Source organism: Perognathus longimembris, chromosome 12 (genome assembly GCF_023159225.1).
Source record: "Perognathus longimembris pacificus isolate PPM17 chromosome 12, ASM2315922v1, whole genome shotgun sequence".
Lineage (NCBI taxonomy): Eukaryota > Metazoa > Chordata > Mammalia > Rodentia > Heteromyidae > Perognathus > Perognathus longimembris.
In genome coordinates this window covers 30619175-30635211 of record NC_063172.1, presented here as the reverse complement: position 1 = coordinate 30635211, position 16037 = coordinate 30619175, and the positions used below count along the sequence as shown (strand labels likewise).

General features: G+C 38.6%; 1 protein-coding gene and 1 pseudogene across 7 annotated transcripts in view; one reads left to right on the top strand and one right to left on the bottom strand.

Annotated features, from left to right (window-relative positions):
* Nucleotides 1-16037, top strand: part of Mtdh (metadherin) — a 62307-nt gene that overhangs the window by 12821 nt on the left and 33449 nt on the right. For all 7 annotated transcript variants that reach the window (XM_048359294.1, XM_048359293.1, XM_048359291.1 and 4 more), the window contains exons 2-4: nt 5380-5484; nt 11726-11810; nt 15258-15434. In XM_048359294.1, coding sequence (XP_048215251.1) covers nt 5380-5484; nt 11726-11810; nt 15258-15434 — 367 coding nt within the window. The remainder of the gene's footprint in view (nt 1-5379; nt 5485-11725; nt 11811-15257; nt 15435-16037) is intronic.
* Nucleotides 13301-14189, bottom strand: LOC125361064 (annotated as a pseudogene).

Sequence of the window (16037 nt, the reverse complement as noted above, 5' to 3'; positions counted from 1 at the left end):
CTGGCTCAGAATCTGACCAAGTCTGTATCAGACAGTGCCAGCAAGACCTTTCCAGTCCGGTTTGAGCACTCAGTCCATGTAGAACAGAACACCTACACTGCTAGCACTGTCCTGGATTTCAGTGAGCTCAGTTACTTTAGGCAGGAAGGGATAAAAGAAGAACGGTTTGGCAATGTGGCTTTCCGGTTCCAGTGCTCCTCAGACAGCACCAATGGAACTTGGAGTCCAGGGTTGGCAAATCCTGGAGTTCATCTTCTATGCATGAGGCCATAAGAGAACTTGCCACCTGCTCTTCCTCTTAGGGAGGCCACCCAGTAAGTAAGTGGGAGGTGCAGGACCCTGCTGACTGCTTTACTAACACTGTTAAGCTTCTTCCCAAGCAGCCAGGGCTTGATGGCTAGTCCTAGGTGTCTCCTGTACCAATGTACAGGAACATGCCTCAAGAAGGTAGGCAGGCCCCACATACCTGCCTAGTTGGCACTAACAACTTTGGGGGTACTTGGATATTTCTTTTACCCTGTTGGATTCTAAATGGCTCTAGGCTTACCTTGAGTGAGACCTTTTCTTCCAACCCCAAATTGCTGAAAAGTAACTTAAAAATAGTTCATCTAATTAAGTGGATTTTCATAATAGAGGTTTAACAAACCCAGGGGGGAAAGAGGTGGAACAATGTCCTACACTTTTTATTTAGCCCCTGAGAGAGAATGTATTTGCTTACCACTTGTAATCTATTAACTTCCAAAAAGAGTTTGTGTCTGAGCATTGGGTCCAGGACTAATGCCTGCCAGGACTTAGTTCTTGCTATTTCTAGTATAAAATTACTTTAATGCGTACATTTTGGTTAGTGGAGCTTTGCTGCTAGAAGAGAAGAAACTTCTTTTTTTTTTTTTTGGCCAGTCCTGGGCCTTGGACTCAGGGCCTGAGCACTGTCCCTGGCTTCTTCCCGCTCAAGGCTAGCACTCTGCCACTTGAGCCACAGCGCCGCTTCTGGACGTTTTCTGTATATGTGGTGCTGGGGAATCGAACCTAGGGCCTCGTGTATCCGAGGCAGGCACTCTTGCCACTAGGCTATATCCCCAGCCCGAGAAGAAACTTCTTGAGCAGTATGCTTTCATATACTTATTCAGTATTCTTTTTATTTTTGCCGGTTTTAGGACTTGAACTCTGGGGTTGGGCACTGTCCATGAGCTCCCTTTTGCTCAAGGCTAGTGCTCTACCACTTTGAGCCCAGCGCTATTTCTGGTTTCCTAGTGATTAATCGGAGATCAGAGTTTCATAGGCTTTCCTACCTGGGCTGGCTTCAAACCAAGATCCTCAGATCTCAGCCTTCTTAGAAGCTAGGATTGCAGGCATGAGCCACTGGCTCCTAGCTCATTCCATACGTTCTAACAAGAACTCTGTAAGACAAGTTCACAGTTTTCTCATGTTTACAAATGATGGAATTGAGTGAAATCGAGGAAAATTGTTTTTAGTTACAGTAGCAGATTTTGGTTTTAATTTTTAAATTTGTGTATGTGTGTGCATGTATACACATGTGAATGCACGTGTGCCTGTCCTAGGGTTTAAACTCAGGGCCTGGGCACTGCCCCTGAGCTTTTTTGCTCAAGGCTAGTAGTGTCCTACCACTTGTACCACAGTTCTGCTTCAGGTTTTTTGATGGTTAATTGGAGATAAGAATCTCTCAGACTTTCCTGCCTGGGCTGGCTTCATACTGTGATTCTCAAATCTCAGCCTCCTTAGTAGGTAGTATTAAAGATAAAAGCCATTGGCACCCAATGATGCCTGTTTATTTTTGTGCTAGTACTGGGGCTTGAATGTTAGGTTCTCCCTCAATATGTTCTGCTCATGGCTGGTGCTCTTCCACTACAGCCACGCCTCCAGTTCTGGCTATTTGCTTCTTGAGATAAGAAGTCTTCTGAATTAGTCTAGGCTGGGCTGGCTTAGATTTCAGCATCTTGAGTAGCTAGGGTTACAGGTATGAGCTACCAGCACCCAGCTCTGGCTTCAAATGTATAAGCTTTTTATAAATGTTTACCTTGGATACTACAGACTACAGTCTTTTGTAACTTTAAAATAGTTAACTAGTAAAGGCTGCTCAAATGAAGTAGTAGAAGTCTAAAGCATATCTGGTTATTCTGAACTTTTAAACTCCTTGAAGGTTAATTCCTTTTATGGATCCTTGTTCCCATAGTCTAAGTCAAAGATTGAATAACATTGAACAGTTTCATTTCCTTGGTATCAGCAGTCATGAAATGAGCTCCAACTCTCCTGCTCTATCTCCTCCCCGCCCCCACACACATACCTTCTGTTCTGATTGTCAGTTCATTCTAGTTTACTGACATCCTTGCTGCCACACATACATTGAAACAGTTGTTTATATTTTTTTTTAAGGATTTGAGCAGGACTTGGGAAGTCATAACAAAAAGGTAAACATAACAGTGTCTAACAGGAGTTTATCCATATACATGAAATGATTATATCATTCTTCTATACTGATTGATTGACACAAAATTTGAAAGACATCTTTGTTCTGCCTTAACATACAGACTGTATATTATATATATGAAATTAATTTTGATTGGTTCTAAAAAGGAAGACCTCAGAATTTAGAGCTAGGTTGCAATAAAATGCTAATCTGTAGAACCACTGTATAGAAAGATCCACAATCAGAGAAAACAATTTCATATGAAGCCCATATTGACAGTCATGGGGACAGATAGTTGGACTTGAAGTGCTGCCTTCAATCTGTATAATATGCTGTTTAGTGATTTTCTACTTTAAACACTTCTCAAGTGCTGGTCACTGGTGGCTCACACCTGTAATCCTAGCTACTTAGGAGGCTGAGACTAAGGATCTTGGGTCAAAGCCAGCCTGGGCAGGAAACTCCATGAAACTCTTATCTGCAATAAACTACTAAAAACAGATATGAAGCTATGGCTTCCATAGTAGAGTGCTAGCCTTGAGGGAAAACTGTGAGACAGCACCCAGGTCTAGAGTCCAAGCCCTACAGACCAGCACACACACTATACAAATGTGTATGTATATGCGTGTATGTATTACTCATTTTCAAAACAAAACATTCTGCTTTTTCTTCCTTTTTTTTTTTTTTTTTTTTGCCATTCCTGGGGCTTGGACTCAGGGCCTGAGCACTGTCCCTGGCTTCTTTTTGCTCAAAGCTAACACTCTGCCACTTGAGCCACAGCGCCACTTCTGGCCTTTTCTGTGTATGTGGTGCTGAGGGATTGAACCCAGGGCTTCGTGTATACAAGGCAAGCACTCTTGCCACTAGGCCATATTCCCAGCCTCCAAAACAGGACATTCTGGACCAGCTAGTGTAAGGGAAGGATAGATTTGTGTTGCTGTTTGATAGGACAGCCACTGTAGTACATCCTTTGTTTCTACTACTCATGAATTCTATTGACTTAACTCTTGGGATAGGAGGCTTATTGTTTAGTGGCATCAGATGTATGTGAACAGTTGTTAATTATTTCTGAAATCCCATTAGTGATGAGAGATGCATAAATCCCATGGGTTAAATGGAAAATTGAGATCTGCAATAGGCAACACACCTGCAGTGACAGACATTGAGTAGATTGATGTCACAAAGAAGGAGCTAAAACTGTCACAGGTGGGAACATTCCAGTACCTTTGGCTTGCTGATCCTTTCAAAGTCTAGGAAATAAAAATAGAGTGTTCCCAAGCCTCTACTAATAATGCTGTTGATCACTAATTAAGGACTCAAGGCCTTGTTTGGGAGGCTATATCAACATGGCATTGAATTTTCTGATACTTTTTTTTTTTTTTTTTGGTCGTGGGGGCTTCAACTCTGGCCCTGGACACTGTCCCTGAGCTCTTCAGCTCAAGTCGAGCACTACCACTTTGAGCCACAGCACCACTTTCAGTTCTCTGCTGCACAATTGGAGATAAAGAGTCTCTCAGACTTTCCTGCCTGGGCTGGCTTTGAACCATGATCCTCAGATCTTAGCCTCCTGAGTAGCTTGGATTACTGATGTAAGCCACCAGCACCTGGCTCTGATATAAGACCATTTTTGATTGCTCATTTTTTCAGTTTTTAGCATTTAGTAAATAAGATGATTGCATGAGTAATGTGGAGATGGTATAAAGTGACCATGATAGAGTTTTTTAAAAGTACTAGTTAAATGAAAATTTGCAGATAAAACAGTTCTGAGCTACCAGTTGAAAAGCTCAGAGACTGTGCAATAGGAACTGCAAGATTGTTCATTTACTGTTGTAAAACTTAGGCTTACCACAGGAAGTCTGAAAAGGTAAATGTACCTACAGAGGATAGTTGTGTACTAAGTAAAAGCATATAACAGGTGTCATGTGCCTCTGTAGTCTATTCTTGAGAAAGTGGTTGAAGCAAGAGGATTACTTGAGTCCAATAAATTTAGGACAGCCTAAGCAACAGTCAGATCCTCTATTAGAGAAAAGGAAGTACTACACAAGAGTATAGATAAGTTTGTGATACTGCAAGGTAGATTTTACATTGTTGATGTAGATCCAGCTCTAATTCTGTCTGCCTTTATGAGATTTCGTGACTGTTTCCATGCTCCCTACCCTTCCCCCAAGATGGATGTGCACAAATACAGAATGACAGATTAAAGAGGCAATATTAAAGTGGCAAAACAGTACAGAAGATAGAAAACCACATCAAGAATGAGAAAACTTGGCCAACCGTGGCTTACAACTGTAATCCTAGCCACTTGGGAGGCTGATATCCGAGGATTGAGGTTCAAAGCCAGCCTGGGTAGGAAAGTCCATGAGAGTCTTCTCTCCAGTTAACCACTAGAAAATCAGAAGTAGTACTGGGACTCTACCACTTTGAGCCCACTGAAGGGGTACAGAGACATGTCTATACCATTTGTTGCTTGCTGTGATACACCAAACCAGTTTATAAATATAAACTGCAGCAATCCTAATACAGCAACATGAGACATTTGAGCCACCTATAAGTGGCCACCAGTGGTGCAATGACAAGGAAAGACCAGAAACATCAGTCATAACACCACACCAACTCTTAAGAGAGCAATTACTCAAAATTCATGTCTGGTGAATCTGGGCCAGATTAAATCTCCTTTTAATTGCCTCTGTTTTGTTGCATTTGGTAGAGAGACCTGGGTGAGAACAGAAAATCTATGGTACAGAATTCTGTTTAAAAATTCTTTGTATCACAAAATCTTGTTATTAAGGACAATAGTCCAACGAATCCTAAATAATATTGCCATACCAAAACAACCTTGTTAATTTGGGACTCAGAGTAAAAACTGATTGTAATATACATTGCTTCCTGATTATAAATCTTTGGTTTTACCTGCCAAGCCAGTTTGGTTATGTGATGTTTTCTTTCTACTTATGCAGCCAAATGGTCGGACTGTTGAAGTAGCAGAAGAGGAAACTACTGTTAGAACTCCTCGAAGTGTAGCAGTAAAGCAGCCACCAGAGACAGATAAGAAAAATGAAAAGGTAAGTTTGAAAGCATGTAACATTATATAAGAGGTTTTTAGTAAAATATTTTCTGTTTCACAACATTACATGTGTATCTTCCATTTAAGGAATACTCTGAAGATAGGTGGTTGGTAAAAGTTTAAGGTTTCCTTTTTTAAAGCCTTTCTTTGGTGATACATCATTAATCTTAAACATTTCTGTGGTATTAGCAGATATTCATTTTGCCAAAAATAATTAATTTATGTTTAGATATCTTTTGTATGAGTAAGATGCCAGCTATAGACAGATAAATGCCCCCACACACTTTACCACTTAGTAAAAATGGAATAATGTTACCTTTGTTGATGATGTGCCTGTGATATAAAAAAATGCTTAGCAAAATTATCCAGTGGTATTGTCAAAATGGATTTCTGTTACAGTGAAAATCTAATTGTCTAAAAAACAGATTCCCATTACAATTAAAGTCTTAATCATCTAGTTGCTAGATTTTCTTTTTATAAAAAAAAATTCTGTGCTTAGGTGATTACTAAAAGATTTGTGTATTCTTTGTTTTGGATGTGAACTTTCCAAATAAGACAGTTTTATACCCCATTAATGGTACATTCTTGGTTTATTTGTTTTGTTTTTTGTTGCCAGTCCTGGGGCGTAGACTCAGGGCCTGAGCATTGTCCTTGGCTTCTTTTTGCTCAAGGCTAACACTCTGCCACTTGAATCACAGCACCACTTCTGGCCCTTTTCTATATATGTGGTGCTGGGCAATCAAACCCAGGGCTTCATGTATACGAGTCAAGCACTCTTGCCACTAGGCCATATTCCCGGCCCCAATGGTACACTCTTGGGATTTCATTAATTTTCAAGCTGATATAACTGACTCATACTTGTTTTAATCTTGTTTGGAAGTAGGCAAAATAAACAAGAAACTTGATTTATGTCAATAGATTTCAATATGGCATTTCATACATAAATACAATATACTTTGATCATAGCTCCTCCCCCTCAGCCTCTTTTATTTCCCTTAACAGTATGAAATGGTTGCTAGTTTCCTCCCCCACCTCCCCTACCCTAGAGTTTAAATTCATGACTTGCACTTTGTACACAAGCACTCTACCACTTGAGCTATGTCCTCAGCCCTTTTTGCTTTGGTTTCAGGAAAGTCTCACTGTTTTTGTTTGTTTTTTGGCGGGGAGGGATGGTGGGAGGGCAGCATCAGACTGCAGTTCTACTAGGCCTCCCACGTGGAATTACAGGCGCATACCACCATACATGGCTGGTTTGTTGAGGTGAGGTCTTATGTTACAGTTTTTCTTGTTCTTGTTGTTTTACAGTATTGGGGTTTGAACTCAGAGCCTATGCTTGCTAGGCCAACCACCTATATTATTATATACCTATATTATTTGAGCCATTCCCATAGCTGTAATGCTGAAGTTTCTTACAACTTGCAGTTTCAGAACATCTTTAAAGAATGAGCAGTTCTTCCTTCTAACCTGGTGAAATTGGTCTAGATTTAAGGCAGCTGAAGGTAGAATGGCTTGAAACAAAGGATAGTTGTAGGAAAGAACAAAATTTATGTCTGACTCTGACAGAAAAGTAAATCATAAATGACTTCCTTTAACAAATAAGCATATAACTAAAAGATTGTGAGATTATAGAGTAGATAGTTGAAATAATTAATACAGATTTTCCACCTGTTATTTCCTGGTTATAGACTCTTATAAACTCAGTCCTGCTTCCCTTCTTAAATGATCCCGAAAATTTTGATAGTATAATGAACTATTACTGGGGTGGGAATATGGCCTAGTGGTAAAGTGCTCACCTCATATACATGAAGCCCTGGGTTCAGTTCCTCAGCATATATATAGAAAAAGCCAGCAGTGGCACTGTGGCTCAAGTGGCAGAGTGCTAGCCTTGAGCAAAAAGAAGCCAGGGACAGTGCTCAGGCCCTGAGTTCAAGCCCCAGGACTGGCAAAAAAAAAAAAAAAAAAAAGAACTATTACTAATCTGTTTAAAGTTAATAGTCATTGTTTTGTTGGATTTTTTTTTTCCTTTTGGTGCCAGTTCTGGAGCTAGAACTTAGAGCCTGGACACTGTACTGAACTTGTCTGACCAAGGCTTGCACTCTACCACTTGAGCCACAGTGCCACTTCTGAGTTTTGGTTTGGTTTTTTTGTCAGCTGTGGGGCTTGAACTCAGGGCCTGGGCAATGTCCCTGACCTTTTTCCCTCAAGGCTAGTGCTCTATCACTTTGGAGCCATGGTGCCACTTTGGGCTTTTTCTGAGTATTATTGGAGATTAGAGTCTTACAGACTTTGCTGCCCAATCTAGCTTTGAACAACCATTCTCAGATCTCAGCCTCCTGAGTAGCCAGGATTACAGGTGTGAGCCACCTGGGCCTAGCTCAAATTTCTTCATGATAGGAAATAGAATAGTTGACATTTGTTATAAATGTACAGTATATTAGGCACCCTGCAATGTAAGATATGTATATGTATGAATATTTATATAGTAGAGACAATTTATTGGCACTTAGTAGCTGAACTTCCATAACTTTAAAGACATTACTAAAATGTGGTTTATAGGAAGCTAGAAAGATGCCTTAGTGATAGAGTGCTTGCCTAGCATGCATGAAACCCTAGGTTTGATTCCTCATTACCACATAAATGGAAAAAGCCAGAAGTGGTGCTGTGGCTCAGGTGGTAGAGTGCTATCCTTGAGCAAAAGTAGTTCAGGGACAGTGCCCAGGTCCTGAGTTCAAGCCCCAGGACTGGCCAAAAAAAGGGGTATATACAATCATTTCTCCTCAAAACAGATGCAAGGAGTTGGCATTATACCTGTTTTATAAGTGAGAAACTTAACACTTAAGTTACCTAAACTAGAAGGTAGAGTTAGTTCTAACTCCTACCCATGACTTCAAAGTGTATGTTTTTCTTGCCCTCTATTATTTATAATCAGAACTCTTCAAGGCAGATATTAACAGTCCTTTTTTATAGATAGGGGCTCCAAAGCCTAAAAGTAGAAGAATTTTGTGATTTGGTTTAATCATATGCAGTTGGGGGTCTTATTGGTTTGTTGTTTTTGTTTATGTGTCTGCCAGTCCTGGGGCTTGAAGCCAGGCTTGGATGCTGCCCCTGGCGCTTTTGCTTAAGTCTAGTGCTCCCACTTGAGCCATAGCTTCGTTGCCAACTTTTGGGTGGTTAATTCAAGTTAAGAGTCTTTGTCTTGTATGTAAGTTTATCTGATTTGCGGAAAGGATGGAGAATTACAGCAACAGCAGAACAAAGGGTGAACCAATGCAACAGTGATACTCACTCGACACTATATTGTAAGTGATCTTTACAACTTTGGAGGGAGGAGAGTTGGTGGGTGGAGGGGGTAACAGAAATACGCTTATTACCTTATTTATGTAACTGTAACACCTCTATACTTCACCTTTACAATTTAAAAAGAATCTTGTCTTTCTTGCCTGAGCTAGCTTTAAACTGTGATCCTCAGATATCAGCCTCCTGAGTAACTAGGATCAGAGGTAGGAGTCACCTGTGCTTGTCTAAAATAACTTTTAATAAATGGACTGCAAAGAAGCTTCAAGTAGCCAATAATAATAATACAAGTATAATGAGGAGGGTCACTATTCCTACCAAGAATCTGTCATCCATCATCATAAGATGATTTAATTAGATCTGATTAGTTGGTCCAAAAAAGTTGAAATAAAAAATGGCTTTTGAAATATATTTCTACTTTCATAAAGAAATGTTACAGTAATTCGGCAGAGGGGACCATAGCTACATTGGACACCAATGAAAGGGAGCTAAGCAACTCATGGATGGGAATGGGAAGGAAGGAATGAATAAAAAAGGGAACAGATGTTGCTAAACAAAAGGATTACATTACTTGTACATATCATCCAAAATAGAGAAAATGATTTTATTGATAAAGTTCATAGACTTCATAAGCTATGTAGAGTAGAATGATAATTTTCATCGCTGTGAAAGTTAAAATGTATACTGTGAAATATAAGTTATAGCTTAAACCCAATAAAAATGTTTAAAGAAAGAAAGAAACATTGCCTAATTATACAATCCTTGAAATAGAGATATTATACAATATTCTGTTTGACAGAATTATACTTGATATGGTAATAAATGTTTAGAGGACTTTGTGTTTAAATAAGGAGGGAGATCCATATAAAAAGTTTTTGCTAATTTTACCATGAGCACAAAGAACCAAGTTCCCTATGCTATGTCCCTCCTTATTATGTCCCGCCCACATTTTTCTTTTCTTTTGTTGGTCGTGGGGCTTGAACTCTGGTCCTGGGTGCTGTCCCTGAGCTGTTCAGCTCAAGGCTAGCACTCTACCACTTGAGCCACAGCACCACTTCTGGCTTTTTCTGTGTATACGGTGCTGAGGAATCAAACCCACAGCTTCATGCGTGCTAGGCAAGCATTCTACCGCTAAGCCACATTCCCAGCCCAGGAAAACAACTTTTAAGAAATAATTTTTATATACTCCTATTCTGAATCCCTTGTGGGGACAGTTTTTAATCACTTTTAAGAGCTCATGCCACTTGAGAGTGCAGTTGTCCTTTGGTATGTGTAGAGTACTGGTTCTTGATACCAAAATCTACAGGTCAAGCCAGGCACTTGTGGCTCATGCCTGTGTAACTACTCAGAAGGATCTGCGGTTCCCTATTTAAAGCCAGCCTGAGCAGCAAAATCTGTGAAACTCTTTATCTCCATGAGAAAACCAGAAGTGGCACTGTGGCTCAAAGTATCAAAATGCTAACCTTGAGCAGAAGAGCTCAGGAACAGCACCCAGGTCCTGAGTTCAGGACCTATGACCAACAAAAAAGAAAGAAAAAAATCTATGGGTTCTTTAAGTCCCTTTGTAATCTCATAATTGTATATAACCTACAGACATCCTCACATGTTTTAAATAATGTCTAGATTTTAGTATAATGCAAATGCTATGTAAACCGTTTTCATACTGTTTATTTAGAAAATAATGACAGAAGTCTATATATGTTCAGTACCGATGTGTTTTTTTTTTCCCCTCAAATATTTTCTGAAATTGATTGAATCCACACATGGGGAACATACAGATAAAGAGGGCCTAACGACATTTATAAGTTGTTTACTTAAAAAAGCACTGAGCTGTTATTTATTGCTTACTCACACTGTCTTAACTGATTACCCATAGAAAAGGCTTATAGTTAAATACAATATGTTTCTTTGCTGTAAACTTAATTACAATAATATACAATAACATGAATAACCAATCACAATAAGTAGCTAAATAAGAGAGAGAGGCCATGTGTATATGTTTATGAATATTAATTCTCATCTGGAAGAACTTACCTGTTTTATGGAGGGGTTTTTTTTTGCAAGATTTTGAATGGAAAAGGAGTTAAAAACCTATTCCATATTATTCATACCTTGCTTTGTGTAGGTATTTTATCTTTATTGACTTGTTAAATATATTCAAATCTTAGGGATTTTTCACATTGCTTTGAAGCTGACAACCTAAAACTTGCTTCAGTTGATTCATTTAATTTGTTATGCATAGTTTATCAACAATGTGTCAAAAATCAGTAATCCATACCTAATTTTCCTTCTGAACACTGGCAGTGGGTTTTAATTTTACTGCTCTTGAAAACACTGTGTGATGACACTTAATATGTACTATAGAGTAGGCATGTGTGAGAGCATAGGTTTTGGATCCAGATGGACTTAATTTGTAATTACAACTTAACTTACTAATTTAATGTGACTCAATATACCATATGTAAATAATATCCCTGTGTCCATTTTCTTAATTTCAAAATGAAAGTAATACCTTCCTAAGGTTTTTAATCAGAAAATAAGTTTTAAATACTTAGTAGATAATTCACACTCAATAACCTTATATTTTTGTCCCTTATTAGTTTTGTTTTTGTTTTTGTTTTTGCCAGTCCTGGGCCTTGGACTCAGGGCCTGAGCACTGTCCCTGGCTTCTTTTTGCTCAAGGCTAGCACTCTGCCACTTGAGTCACAGCGCCACTTCTGGCCATTTTCTGTATATGTGGTGCTGGGGAATCGAACCCAGGGCTTCATGTATACAAGGCAAGTGCTCTTGCCACTAGGCTATATCCCCAGCCCCTTGTCCCTTATTAGTTTTTAAAATCAAACTTACTGAAATCTTTTTGTTGTCAGCATCATGCATTTTATTGTGTATTTTACTAACTCCTACTTTTCAAAAACATAATAAGTAACATTCTATTTTACTTTCAGTCAAAGAAAAATAAGAAGAAAACAAAAGCAGATGCTAAAGCAGTGCAAAACAGTTCACGCCATGATGGAAAGGAAGTTGATGAAGGTATTTGAACTAGGGAAAAAACTAGAAAAGTTGTAATTTTTTAAAAAATACTAAGATGCGCTATATTGTAGCTGCATTTGTTTGACTGATCTTGTTTCCAGCTCTTCTTTTTTTTTAATACAAATATATTTTATTTGAAATAAAATGCTTACATAGCTTTCACTTAGGAACAAACCGTTGCTTGACTGTATAACAGAGCAAAACAAAGCTGAAGCACAACACCCTTCTGTTTTGACAATTATTTGAAGACAGGTAGGAAGACACTACTTGGTTTTTAAAAAACTGACCATCCCTTAAGACCTGGTCATAGAAGTGTAAACAATGTAAATGAATCCACCATTACCAGTTGTCATATCATATCTATGTTACCTGCATATTCTGAGATCATAAATGTACCTGCCAATATACCTGGGAAGGGTTGCTTATATCACAGTTACATGAGTTCTTGGCAGGTTGGATCAAAGAAGAGTAATTTGGAACAAGTTTTACACCTATTTAGAAGAAAATACTAGTATTCCCTTAAATAACAGGTTACAATAGAAAGATACTGCCTGGAAGTTATCCTTTTCACTTTGGTTCATTTTTAGTTTCTGTAGTTTACATAGCTGTCTGTTTCATTTGCTTATATTACAATCCTGCCACAAAATCTTAAAGCACAAGATACCTACTATTCCTTCAACATCTGCATTTTTCAAGTTTCATACTCTGTCACATCCACAATATGTCAGCACTTCTTGAAGAGGAAAACAGAAATATAAATGGGTAGAACTTTCCTAAAAATGTAGATGTTTTGAACTACAATGGTACTTAATGAGAAGACAATGCAAGAATGAAAAAAGAAAGAAAGAAAACATTCAGGTGCAGGGAATGTGATTTAAGTCTTTGGATTTAAAAACAAGATCCCTCAGATAAGTTGAGTATTGTGGAATTTCTAAACGTTTCCTCTGCGCCCCCTCCCCCCAATAGACCTGAAAAGCCCCAATCTAAACTTCTGCAAACTACGTTTGTGAGATGCTATAGATGATGATCAAAGCAGTCAGAGGGAGAAAGATGAATGTGTCTTCCAATTAGCTAGTTTGTAGCATAGCCTCTTTAGCTGTTGGTGGATCCGTTAAAAACTACTGGTACCAGAAGTGCTTTGAAGAATAGGGGTTAAAAACAACAACAATAATAATAATAAAAAAAACCCTACTGACGATATTTTCTGTTTAAATCAATAACTGGAATTCATGGCTAGGAAATTTTTCTAAATGGTAAAGTGACTCCAGGATAGATCTCTCCATTAAATGTAGCAGGGAGGAAAAAAAAAGATTTATACAAATAGATATAGTGATAACATAGAACTACAAGGTAGAGAACACACACACAAAAAAAAATCAAGACAATGCTATAGGTTCAACAGTATTCCATGAGGCTAGTTAATTTTGAAAGCCCTAGCAAAATATCACTCTTGTTTATAAATCACTTATTTATCACATGACCATGTTGAATCCTTTTCCTTTCATACACTGAAGAATCCTATAGTCAGCTTTTAAGCATTCTGCATTTCTTTACCAATCTTGTAGCTGAGTATCTTGTTCCAGTCGATTTTGGTGCGGGTAACTGGAAGCTGCCGGCGCAAGGCTTTGAATGTGGTATCTGACATTGTTTGATAGTTTTCACTAATTGCTGTCCGATACTCATTTTCTGCACTCTCTATGATTTTAATAAAGTCCTTGGCAGTTTGGACTTCGTTAGAAACAGTTACTGAATCTTGTACATCTTTATGACTTACCAACTGAACATTGCCATCTTCATAATAGTGAACCTGAATCTTTAGCACTCCAACTACCTGGGCTGTAGGTGGTGTGATTGTGAACTTCCACTCTGATCTCCAACAACCATTCCAGAAGTTTTTAGGCTTTCAATACATGCGATTATAGTCTGTTGCCCATCTATAGTTTTAGCATAAACAGTACAGAAGCCGTTGGAATAATGATCTTTCACGTAGGCTCTTAAAGCACTGTCACAGGATTCTCTCCAAGACTTCAAACCTCCATCTACTTCCTCTGGCTGGGGGTCACTTGCTTCTTTCTGTAAGTGATCAAACTTAAAGGAAATTTTGTTCCTTGGATCTAAAAATCTGCTATTACCCAGGTCACCGTGCTCTGTTATTAGGACCTGATCTTCATATCCTTCTATCTTCACAGGTGTGAATTGATCCATGTTATACTAGGCAGATGCATGTGCTGCCCCTTCCCTGAGGAGATTGTCATTATTAAGTAGTAGCCGAACATCATTGAATACTTCATTAAACTCTCCTGGGGGTGCATGGGTGATGAATTTAGCAGCTATGCGTACCTTCTCCTCATCTGACACCTGATCCTCGAAGTTGGCCATTTTGGGCTGCTCTCCCAGCTCTTCTTTTTAATGACCATAGAGTTTCATATCCAGTTCTGTGACATTTTGAGAAATAGTTTTATCATTTAAATTATCTAAATTAGGAACCCAGTCATGCTTTTCTTAATGAAATTTAGGTTGACCTCAAAATGTTGAGCATTTGAAAAAATACTCATTTTACTTTTGCGGGGAGTGGGGGGGCAGTCCTGGGCCTTGGACTCAGGGCCTGAGCACTGTCCCTGGCTTTTTGCTCAAGGCTAGCACTCTGCCACTTGAGCCACAGCACCACTTCTGGCCGTTTTCTATATATGTGGTGCTGGGGAATCGAACCCAGGGCTTCATGTATATGAGGCAAGCACTCTTGCCACTACGCCATATTCCCAGCTCCTCGTTTTACTTTTGTTTCCTGAAAGTATGATTTAAATTTTTTCCCATTGCCCATAATACATATATTGTCCCTGAAAGACTGTGTGCATCATGCTTCCCTTCACCCCCCACCCAGGTTAGTTGTGCGGCTTGAACTCAGGGCCTATGCTCTGTCTTTGAGCTGTTTTTGCTCATACTTTGAACCACAGCTCCACTTCCTGCTTTCTGGTGGCTAATTGGAGATAAGAGTCTTAGGGACTTTCTTGCCCGAGCTAGCTTTGAACCATGATCCTCAGATCTCAACTTCCTGAGTAGCTAGTATTAGAGACATGAGCTGTCTGTACCCAGCTTTGCAAAATTCTTAAATAAGCCATTTATTATTATAACCTAATAAGACCATTTATCAGTAATATATAATACTCTTCCTGCCTCTTCTACCCAGCAAAATAAAAAGATAATGTAAGATGACTTCACTTTTTCTAAACAATTCATGACAAATTAGAATTTTAAATTATTTGACTAATAACATTGCAAAAACACAGTGAGATTAGAATAATTTCTTAGGGTAGTTTAATATAATTGTATGCTTAGTATCTAAATTTATTATATCATGTGTGTCCCACCCATTTTTTTCCCCTCAAAACTACAGCTTTTTTTTTCCCCCCCTTACTGAATAATTTTTTTCTTCTCGGGCTATATCAGGAGCCTGGGAAACTAAAATTAGTCACAGAGAGAAACGGCAACAGCGTAAACGTGATAAGGTGCTGACTGATTCTGGCTCATTGGATTCAACTATCTCTGGGATAGAAAATACCATCATGGTTACCACCGAGCAACTTACAACTGCATCATTTCCTGTTGGTTCCAAGAAGAATAAAGGTATATTAGTGGAAGATAAGAGTGGTACATCAAATAAAATTCCTTTAAATCAGATGTACAAAATATCATTATGTCCAGATTGATTTTGAACTGCTAAAACCATAGTGCTGATATACCCTTCTTTGTGAAAGTATTGTGAACCATATTGGTTTACCTAATACCAACAGTGTTGTTACATTCTTCCAAATGAATGACTTTTTAAATTAAAATTTACCTTCCTTCATTGAGGAAGATAAGATTACATGAGAAAATGATGTTGCTTCTTTTCCTCATGTGCATTGCTTTGCCCTGACTCTCTTGCATTTCCATTTCTTACAGTGGATAGACATTTATTAAGTGGAATTATTTTTTACCATTCTGCATGTTGAACACTTTCATTCCAATATTAAAGAAGCATGTCTGGTTAGTGCAGGTTCTGTCTGGATTTCCTACCACCTCAGTTGTTGTAGGTATTTAAAAAAAGGAAGACCAGAACTTCCAACATGATTAAATTCTTCCAAGAATTCAGATACCCAAGCTGTCCGGTATTGGTCGCATCTTGGTAGCATCATGTCACCATCATTTTCCCCTGAATATACCAGCCTGCAATTGTAATTCTGTTAC